This window comes from Stegodyphus dumicola, chromosome 1 (genome assembly GCF_044657685.1).
Source record: "Stegodyphus dumicola isolate Sdum_Otavi_A_Nest chromosome 1, ASM4465768v1".
NCBI lineage: Eukaryota > Metazoa > Arthropoda > Arachnida > Araneae > Eresidae > Stegodyphus > Stegodyphus dumicola.
This window is the reverse complement of record NC_140768.1, coordinates 242,268,102-242,279,713: the sequence shown is the minus strand read 5'-3', so window position 1 is coordinate 242,279,713 and position 11,612 is coordinate 242,268,102. Positions and strand designations below refer to the sequence as shown.

The 11,612-nt window shown below is 34.7% G+C and overlaps 1 protein-coding gene across 1 annotated transcript in view; it reads right to left on the bottom strand.

The window, feature by feature from the left end:
• Window positions 1-10,992: 10,992 nt before the first annotated feature.
• The window catches only part of LOC118192190 (acetoacetyl-CoA synthetase-like), an 82,672-nt gene continuing 82,052 nt past the window's right edge, over window positions 10,993-11,612 (bottom strand). The window contains exon 18 of the mRNA XM_085826863.1: window positions 10,993-11,458. Within this exon, the coding sequence (XP_085682989.1) occupies window positions 11,321-11,458 (138 nt within the window). The 3' untranslated portion in view covers window positions 10,993-11,320. The remainder of the gene's footprint in view (window positions 11,459-11,612) is intronic.

Sequence of the window (11,612 nt, the reverse complement as noted above, 5' to 3'; positions counted from 1 at the left end):
AGAATGCATCTGCGACTGTTTTGGCTGACGCGCGTTTAAGTGGAACGATTTCTGTCCATTTTGAAAAATGATCTACTATTACTAAAAGAAAACGATTTTTATTTAACTCACTCTGGGGGAAAGGACCAAGAAGATCTATGCCTGAAATTTCATTCGGAAATGTAGCGCAAATGCTATTTAAGTACCCGGCCGGGCTGTAATTAATATCGTTTATTAACTGACATTGATTGCAGGACCTGACATACGCAGTTAATATTTTGTATAATTGCGGGAAATATACCGCCTCGCGTACCCTTTTTAAAATCTTTCTGACCCCTAAATGACCCGCTGTTTTCGCGTCGTGTAATTACTTCCAAATCCTTAATCGAAGCGAGGCTGGGATGACTGGTTTTTACTCGAGATTTTCGTTTGTTGTTTTCGTATAAAATAATAAATTATCTATTATTTCATAGTTTTCTGCTCTATTTCTTATCGCATCGATATCTGTGTGCTCAATCTTTCGGGGTCTTTCAAATATGCAAAGATATTTCCAAATTCAGTATCAGCTTTCAATTCAGCAATAATTGTATCTCTAGAATCTAAAATTTTTGAAGTCAACACAGCGCATTTAAGTTCATTGCCTTCATCGTCCAGTTTTATACAGGAAAGTGCGTCAGCTACATTGTTTTCCTTACCCGGTTTATATTTGATTATTAGATTATATTCTTGGAGTTTTAAAGCCCATCTTATTAACCTGGGCGTTAGGTTTTTCCCCGAGTAAAGTCTACCAACAGCCGCATGATCCGAAAAACAGGGTAGAGCTGGAAATGATTTTCTAGGCCTTCTAGAAATATCGCCACCGAATTTTTTCCGTAGAAATTGACGTTTGGCTTAATTGACGCTCTCATCGTCTGCACCAGGTATCCAAATCCTTCCAATTGGCTTGCCATTTCTTGTTGTTGTCCAGCAGTTTCCATCTAATTTTCGGCCATTTCAGTTCGACAAGTGTTCGGGCGCCAATGTAAAGTTGCACGCTTCCAACCTGCACGCAACAATAGTGGTGACTGCTGAGAACTGGAAAGGAGACCAAAGTCTTGAGAAGGGTTTAAATCCCTTTTTATTCAACTTTAGAAATTACAAATGCGTGCTCTTGACGCTCACAAACTACGCCGACCCGGCGGTAAAATAAAAATAAGAAACTGAAAAGAGATAATAACAAGTGACTAACTACGAGGCTCTCTAAACGTAACTAATCTCCACGCGTTCTAAAAGACCGCTGATAATTCAGCAAACTCTGAATATTACGTTGAAAGATTAACAAACTGCCGAGGCAAGCACACAGGCCGAAACGCGTGGTTCTTCAATTTCTAACTAGCCACCTCCACGCTCGTGAAGCAAGAAAGCACACTTTCGAACTCGTTTCCTTTCTATTTAACTCAGATTACTTCCGCTGATAATTTGAATCCTTGCGCGTTCTACTAAAATTTACATACTCTGGCATTGGCAATTCCAGGGGAAAGTAAGGCTTGACAGGAAAGATAGTTTAAACTTAAAATAAATGTTAGTTAAAATAAATATAAACCCTACAAGTTGATTAAATTGTTATAATATAATAAATCACTTTCCTAGAGAAGCTCGAATAAAGCTTCAATCAACTAAAATTGCACATAAAACAATTGTTACATAGAAAGAACAATATTTAAACTAACAATGACCTTTGCCATTCAATGTAATATAATTTTAGTGCTGGCAACAATATTAGATATTATACCACAGCAATGCAGGTATCAAAGGGTACCCAGTACCCACCACAGTCCTGAAGATATCCTTTACAGCAGTGCTCGCCAAATTTATGAAGCTTCTGAGCTAGTTTAATTCTTTTAAATTCTACTGTGAGCTTCCAACCAAAAGACTACGAACATATTTTTAAAAATCGTACATTTGTTTATTCCCTGTAAAGTTACATTTCTGGTAAATGTGAAAACAATTTAATTAAACTGTATATATCAAAAGAACTGAAATTACATTGTACCTGAGAAAGAAATTGAAGTGTAGTTAGTAATAAATAACAAATGTCATAACAGATTTTTTTATCAGACCTATTAACTTAAGAAAGATTATTAATAAGAAGGATGGAACTCTTTTTTCGTCATCAATTAATTTTTTTTATGTTAGGAGAGTAGGTAGTGGCTGCCATTTGAATACAGTTGTTTAAATACTCATTAAGGAGTTTTCATTTTCTGTACTTTTTTAATATAAATTTCACGATGGAAAAAGAAATCCAACACAGATATGTAGAGCTGAACATTGCCTTGAGACAAACCTGGATCAAAATTGGGTATTTTTCTTTAGAAAGAAGAGGCCAAATATTTCCAGACCTTGTAGAAAGCTATTTTACAGATAAATTATTTTGAAAATCAATCAGTTCCAACTTCAGTGCTGTACTGTCTTCTTGAAAATCAAAATAATCCATGACAAAAGTGAAGAACTCTTCAGCATGAATCTCTATAAAAGGCGACTTGACATTCTGTGCAACAATGGAAATCCTTTTGAAATTTTCGAAGCATTTGTTGAATTCACTTTCGTATCTGAAAAGATTTCAATGTTTTGTTTGATGTCGTAAAGAGACGTTGAAGACCATTGTTTGTCAGGAGATTTATAGATATATTTACGACGTAATTACAAAATGTTTGCATCCGATCATGTGAAAACTCATTGACCTTAATGGTAAGTCACTGGTCTCCACGAGGGGATCGCCAATGCCTCAAAGCAGTGAATGGGGAAAACCAGTTAGGGCCTGTCGTCTTACTTTCTACCTCTATGGTGCACTGGTGCGTTTGGGCATGGGCCTAAACATGGACTTGAAGTTTTTGATAAAGGCTTAGACCAAGACGAATTGTGCTGCATAAGAAAAAGTGAAAATGTTTTATCCTGTGATTCCAGAACTAAGATTTTATGGGAAATGAGTAATATTAGTGCAGAAAGCTGTTTTGAAGAAATTATTGCTCGTTATTTATTATAAGTTCGTTGATTAAGGACAAGTGCATTAACAGTATACAGTTGAGAAAAAACTTCCTTAAATAAATTTATTAACGAGAGAACAGGAGTAAAACAAATGATAATGAGTTTTTTTAAAACAAATTTTAGTGTTTATTTTTTATTCCGAACTCTTTTACTCTTGTCACTTGAGCAAAAAGAAAATAGCAGAGTGTAGAGTTGGACAGATAGCGTTTCAGTATTGCAAACAATGTTGCCCCTTCTCCAGTAATGTAGCGTTATTCCTTACGGTCCAGATAAGCAGGAAATCTCACTCTTCACCTAGTTCTTGCGTTTCTAAGGTGAATGTCTTTGGAAGGATTATTATTACTAGGAAGTGGTTGTGAGATTTTGGAGTTATTAGTTTCACATGTCTGAATATTTGTTGTTACTTCAGCTTTGAATTTGAAACATGGTTTCGATACTCTTTTGTCTGAAGCTATTACATCAAATGATTTCTCAAGACGTTGTTTAATTAAATATGGTCCAAGATAGTTTGGTTGAAGAGAAGATGAAATCATGTTATTAAAGATGAATATTTGTGAACAATTTGCTAAGTCCTTGGGTACGAATTTTTTTTTTCATTACTGGTTGTTGGAGTTGGTTTTAGGTACTAGATAAGGGTTGGAATTTTTTTTATAAAATCTGAATGTTTAGCAGTTGGAGATTTACTGGAAAATTCTCCAGATAAACTCAAGATCAGCTGAAGAGCAACGCAAATCTTTCTTAATGGCGGATCGAATGCCAAGAAGAACTAAAGGTGGAACTTCAGTGCAGGAATTTGATGAAGGTGGGATTTTAGGCTGTTTTTCAAAGTTCGATTAAACTATTAGACTGTGAGTGATAAGCTGTGGGATGTTAGTTTTGAAATCTAGATATTTGCTTAAGAATTGGAAGACTTTCAAACTGTCTGCTTGATAAGATGTTTTTATTTAATGTATTTTATATACTTTCCAAATTCTACCACTTCCACTCATTCTCGCTTGTAAAGCCCAGGAAAAGTCCTGAAGCGCAAAACAGGTATAAGAAGAAAGAAAAACGAAGTGCTAGGAATTAAATAATTCATATAATAAATTTTCAGTTGCTACACTCTCACACACACACACGCACATACACACACACACACACACACCACATATACGAACTTTTTTTCTATAGAGGGAGACAGTATTAAAAAAGAAGCACACGCATTTTTTTCTATTTACTTACCAATCACAATAAAAGGCTAACTACCCAGCATTGAACAACTGAAATATTTAAAACAGTTTTTAAATAGAGCGATTAGTTCTCCATTTTCAAGGATAAAATATATATATACATATAAAATAATTAATAAACTTTTAAAGAAATTTAAATATTAAAATAATAAGTTCTCTTTTAATATCTAAATTTGCAATCATGGGATCTTCATTAAAAAAGCTATGAAATTCATAATGTAAACATTAAAATAATACAATGTGAATTAAATTATTAAACATATTTTATTAAATTAACTAGCGGTTTGCGATCTGCTAGTTATATAAAGCTGTTAAGAAAAATTTATAAGTTTTAAATTAATAAAAAATTTTACTCAACATCTGTTTAGAAAAGACGGATGATAATTTTAAAATTCCGCTTCGTATGCGCTGCGACGCAGCCCACCGAACAGCAAAGTTCAGCGAAAAAGGCAATTTCCAGGGTGCTAAAATTAGTGCCTTCAGAATTTTTAATTAATTTCTCGCTGACTGAAGTACTGCGAATATGAGATTGGTTGCAATGGCATCCCACAAATGTTTGGAATCCAGCGGTACCTCTCTCGAAACTCCGGAGGAGATATGATGTTACAAACAAACAAACAGACTGACGCGCAGAGATTTTAATAGTATTAATAAAAAGTGGTTACAAATATATATCTTAATTAACATAAAAGTGTATTTGGCGAAGGTTATTGCATACGTGTGTCAAATTGTCACCTCGAAAGTTTTTGAATGCTGCTGATCATTTTCAAGCTATTAACTAACAGTCTTCGTTGTCATAAAAACTGTCATTACCTAAATCACCTAGTAGATATTTCGAAGATCAATTACATACTTTTCTTTCAAAATTTTACATAGTATTAAATACAGGCTTCCGATATTCAGGTTGATAACAAACAGTATGACTGCTGTAGCAATGTTAGACCAGAAATTTCTTTTTTCATTACTTTGACTTTTCTACCATAAATTGTATTTTTTATGTGCTCATCTATCCAGCCTTTTCTGAGCTTTCCCTGCACTTTTAAACACATTTATGTTAACATCATCAAAAATGCACACATATATCCATTAAATGCAACTTTTGTACTGCTAAGCATACAAATTTCAAAACAATAAAATGTTTATACTGAGATAATATGGGCTAATTTTCCTTCCTTTATGTAAACCAAGGTGCAAATATTTCTCAAGTATTTATTGAAATTCTTAAGACATTTAAGAAGTAAGAATTCTTACAGTTATGTTAAATAAATCAGAAAACATTTTCATGTATAACAAATAAATAAAAGTAGTTTGGCTTTTACCAAACGGAACGTACTAACACAATTGCAAAGACACATCATAAATTCTAGTAATTACAACTTTTCAATGTTTCATCGAAACAATGAAGTATTTTGATTATCATAGAGTTATTTGTATTTCTTCATAGATAAATTTTAAAGGAACATAAAATCAGCTGTTATAATGATCTATTCACTCGAAAGCACACCGTAGTAGTGTTATGCCCCTATCACATACAGTGGATGGACAAAAATATGGAAACACTTTGTGAAATGCATGTTTGAAAAGAAAGATTGATTTTAATGAAATATGTAGGTGGCGCTGGCAGTTTTGACTACTGACGCCACCTATACAACTTCGTAAATGTACTAAACAGTTCAGTTGTTGTCGGAGTACTGTTATGTGAGGTTGTCATTGCATTATGTCAGAGTTAACAGACTTCGAACGTGGGCAAATTGTTGGAGCACGTATGGTAGGTGCTTCCGTAAGCAAGGTAGCCGAGGTGTTTAGTGTTTCAAGAGGTACTGTATCGAAGATTTATTCCGCATATTTGAAAAGCGGAAAAACATCATCTGCTAAATCACAGCGCGGATGAAAGTGTGTTCTGAGTGATCGTGACAGACGAGGCACGCAATTGTGACGAAAAGGGCAATTGTGACGAAAAATAAGAAGACCACAGCTGCAAAAGTTACTGCTGAAATGAATGTTGTGTTACCGAACCCGGTGAGTACCAAAACAATTAGAAGGGAGCTTCATAAAGAGGGAATTGCTGGCCGTGCTGCAGTTGAGAAGCCACTCATCAGTGATGCTAATGCCTGTAACAGGAAAAGGTGGTGTTTAAATCATAAAGCCTGGACTATAGAGCAGTGGAAGCGAGTAATATGGTCTGACGAGTCTTCTTTCAGATTGTTTCCCACTTCTGGGCGAGTTTACGTCTGGAGAACGCCATCTCAAGCCTATAATACAGACTGCTTGTTGCCAAGAGTGAAACATGGCGGGGGTTCTGTTATGGTTTGGGCAGCCATATCGTGGTTCTCTGCTAGCCCCATGATAACTGTGTCAGGGCACATGACTGCCAAGACTTATGTGAACATTTTGGCCGATCAAGTTCATCCCATGGTACAAACTTTGTTCCCCGATAGTGATGGTGTCTTCCAAGACGACAAAGCCCCTGTTCACACAGCTCACATTGTCCAGGACTGGTTTTCTGAGCACGAGGATGAGTTGTCCCATCTTCCCTGGCCACCACAGTCCCCAGACCTGAATATTATCGAACCTTTGTGGTCTACATTGGAACGGTGTGTGTGTGTGTGTGTGTGTTTGTGAGTATGGCAAAGCCTCGAGGGCTATCTGCCTAAGAGGAGGGATGCCTTCGTGGAGGACTTTCTAAGGCAAACTGGCTCGTATACACGTTACACATGGGGAAAACCACGAAAACGCCCATGCAGCCAGCCCGTTTCCCGAGATTCGAACCTCGGAACGAACTATCAGTGTTCAGCTACTTTACCGCTCGGCCGCTGGTGGGCATTGGAACGGAAAGTGCGTTCTCGTTATCCACCGCCAACATCGTTATCTGAACTTGCCAACATTTTGCAGAAAGAATGGTATAATATTCCCTTGGCAAACATACAGGAACTGTATTTATCCATTCCGAGAATACTGCAAACTGTTTTGGATGCCAACGGGTTTCCTACACCATGTTAAGCAAATAAACGTGTTTTTTAAAAGGTGTTTCCATATTTTTGTCCAACCCCTGTATATTTCCGCTACGCGGGAGTGGACGCCGAAAAGAACATTTCTAAGAATCCGCGCATTTGCACGAAACCCACGTAGTTAGATTACCATTTTCACTTACTACAAAGGCTTGAACGCCAAACAGTAATCGATTATCGCTCATATTGGGATCACGTGATCCTTCAGAAGAAGAACTTTCGTATGTGCAGCCATAATGAGTGGTCAACATTAGGAGTTTTCAAAAAGAATAAAGGATGTAGCTCCTAGTGTAGAATATGTACACTAAGCTGCGCACAATTTGAATTTAAGAGCTATTTTAGAAACTGGTTGTTCAGCCTACATTGTACACAGTTCAGTAGAAAATACATACGATTCTCTACCCCTGGACATAGAAGTTATTGCTGTAAAAAAATTATAAATAATTTCGAATATATACAGTAAGAGAAACGAAACTTAAAGAGCTCTATGAATTTGTTTAAGCCGATTAAAAACGTATTATCTCACAGCACAAGGTTTCTTAGTTTGTTATTCGCAATAGAAAGATTTCTTTCCGTTTTGGATGGTTTAAAATCATATTTCTGATCTTGTTGACAAATGTCCCAGAATTATTATTTGATTTTTCTAAATCTAAATGTGAACTTTCTGGAATTTTTTTTATGATAATCTACAGTTATTTAATAATACAGCTCCGAAATTGGGAACTAATTATATCGCAGCTACAGAAAATTTCAGACATACTCTGAATTAATTTGTTAACTTCAGGAAAGAAAACCCCACAAACTTGTACCATCTCCTGCCAAAGAACTACAATGCACTCTAACAGAAAATAATGGAGTTCAGGAAGGAAAATTTTTCTCAAGTGTAGATAATTTTTATAATTCTAGTATTAAATACTTAGTATTATGGAAAACCAGTTTTGATTAATTTAATAAGTTTCAGTAAATTTACTAACGAAAATTTCCTGGTCTGATTTAGAAAAGAGTGCATAAGTTGTTAATGAAATTACAAAAGTTTCCATACATATTGATGACCTATTACTATTTGATGAACGTACATCAAATCATTGGATTAACATTGAACCAGGTAATTCAAAACCAAAGAGTAGTTTGTGGTTCAAGTTCTGAAAAAGAACCGGATACTATTGAAGAGAAGTAGAAAACAATTTTTAAGGTTTTTCAAGATACTGATATTTCATGTTGCAATATTTCTAAAATAGTTGAGTTTGCGAAGTCTTTGCTTGGGAAATCAGCTCCAATTGAGAGAGTGGTGTTTACAATTATGGGTAACATTTGCCCTGCAGAAAGGAGTAGACTTTCAATACCTACTGTTAAACATCTGCTAAATGCTAAAATTAATTCAGAACTTTGTTATGAATCTTATGGTGTAATTAAAACAAACAAACCGTTTCTAAACAAAGTCATATCTAGTGAAAAATACAACTAAATAAATAAAGTTTGTTTCAGTAAACTGTTAAGACTTGTTGTTGTCAGACTTGCCATGTTCGCAAGTGTTTATGCTATAGATTTTATAATTTTGAATCTATCGATATCTAAATTGTAAAGAGAGCTCAGTTAGATGGGTAAAATCACTTCTACCGAGTTTGATGATAATTTTGTCACCAACTTTGTGAAGTTCTGGAACTTTCTGGAAAACGAATTTTAAACACCATAGGAACATTTGTTTCTTTAAGTAATTCATTCATTATAGTAATAGTAGTTCATTATAGTCATTATAGTTCATGTATTAGTTCATTACAGTTGCTTTTTTCATTATAGTAAGCCTATCGATGAGAGCTTGAAGAAATTTATTTTCCCAAAAGAAACACTTTACAGTTCTGAAACGTTTCACAAAAGTACTTTTCTCAGTATGGCAGGAAGCAATCAGTAGTTACCTCTTCAAACTACTATTAACGTTAAATATAAGATACTAAGACCCTCAAATACGTAAATACGCACAGTTATATCTCAGTACCCTCAACATTCTAAACTCAGTTCTGAACTGAACTGAGAACTGATGGTCTCTCCAATCAGTTTTACCCTATTCGCCGAGAAATTTACGGTACATTCGATTTCTTGAAATTGTTGAAAGGCATATACTGGAATAGTCACATAGAGACGGATACTGTTATAGTTGCATAAGGATAGGACCAGTTAGAGTTGTATAGAGATAGGGCCAAAATGTCTCCAAATAGTTGACGACCATGTTTGACGACTTTTAGCAAAATAAATTAATCGTGAAAACCATCGCCAACTTGGTGCTATCTCGCCAGCAGTTTACCTCAGTGTTAAATGTATTTGCCTTTGTAACCTTATTTTTCTGGCCATGATTCGATCCTTCACTTCAGAGCCATTAAGTTTATTTCGAAAAAAGGGACATAAAAGATCAGCAGCATTCTTTCTGAAATTCGAACTTCGAATCATCCGATTGCAAGTCGGAAGTACTTCCAATTACTTCAAGAAGGGGAGCGATAATAAGGAAGAAATTTCCTTACATTCTCTTCCACTTAAAGGGCAAATGGCGAAAAAGAGTACCCAGTCACCATGTTTTAGTGGTGACGAACATATTTTAGTTCTAGTGTCGCTTGTAGAACCACCAGCTTTATTTCGAAGCAAAACATCGGTTAAATGCAATGCCTTCTATTTGATCGGAAATATGATTCCTAACCGAACTTGCTTTCTACACAACGAAAGGAGCGTAAGAAAATTCCTTTACCACATAAACAATATTGAAGAATAATTGTGTAAAGACATTAGACAACAGAGAGAAGATTCGATTCTATCTGCTGAAAGTTATTCTAACTTGTACAGTTACGAAATCTTAAAGACCTGAAGCGATAGTTTGCAAACACTTGTAATTTGTAATTTAAAGATGCCCAAAAAACCATGTTCATTGTACAATAAATTCGGTAAAACCTTTCGAGAAAAATTTAATGAAATTATCATCTTTAATCTTTTAAATCTATATACTGTTTGGATTAGAAAGTTATGATGATTTTTTTTTCAAATTGAAACAATGAATCTGAAAGAGTACAAATTAATATTAGAGGATTCAAATATGGCTGAGCACAAGAGGATTATCCACCGTTGCTCTTAATTTGATTTATTTGCTCAATTTCATTTATTTTTCAATCAGAAACTGTGAATATGGTTAACTTACGAATACTTATATTGTTCATTTAGCGCATATTATGAAATAATTTTAATGTGCATTTTTATTTAATCAAATTTGCGAACATTTGCCATGTTCGCAAGTGTTTATGCTATAAATTTTACAGTTTTGAATCTGTCAACATCTGAATTAAAAAGATAGCTCAGTTAGGTGGGTAAAATCACTTTTACCGAGTTTGATGATAATATTATCACCAACTTTGTAAAGTTCTGGAACTTTCTGGAAAAGAATTTTCAACACCATAGGAACATTTGTTTTTTTGTAGCTTCGAAAAATTTTTGGGCAAACTTCTAGTGTTGCAGATGAGAGTTAGTTCAGTGATACAGTTCAGAATTGTGCGACTGTAATTGAATTTAGACTTCGTTTTGTGAGTGATTTTGTTCATTTGTGATATTCTTTGCGTTTCAATGAAAATTTCTCTTATCTATGTTTTTCCGTGTAAGTTATTCAGAGCTGTTTCAGTTATGACCGCATTTACTCGCGTTTTCATCCTCCACCGACCTTTCATTAATTTTATTGTACGAGAGAATGGGAAACGGCGCAAATAACAATTCAGTCAACAAACTGTGCAGAGAATAATTTAATGAAAATACATAAATTTATTTGTTTTGAAAATACAAAATATGTCATATACAAATATATTAACGTCACTGTTTAATAAATACCGACAGGATATCTCTAGAAAACGGCTTATTTAACGCATCTGCGACTTAACGACGCAAAACCGGTGGTAAAATTATTTCGAATCTCCTCTAATGCAAAATGGAAAATATTCGAGTTTGTAATTAAGTAGCAAGCCATTTTCCTTTTCCTTTAAAGTAAACTTGAAGTGGAATCTCGTCTCTCCAAACTCGACTTTGAAATGATAAAGATTGTTAGGATGAATTTTCTCAGAAATTTTGCAGCTGTGGAATATTGCAGTACTCCAAGAGACATTCTGAATTCCTTACGTTGCTCACTTCAGGGATTTGATTAGTGTTCACGATCTTCTTCACCACACTTTCCATACGCTTGCCATTCAAATTGTACTGTAATTAACAAAAGAATAAACATTAAATCTTATGATCATTAATAACATATAAGAATCAAAGATTATGCTGGAGATAAACATCAAAGATTTGGAAGATAAAAAAGAGGCAGAAAATTCTTTGCAAAAATCTGATTAAGTTTGAATTGCTTTAC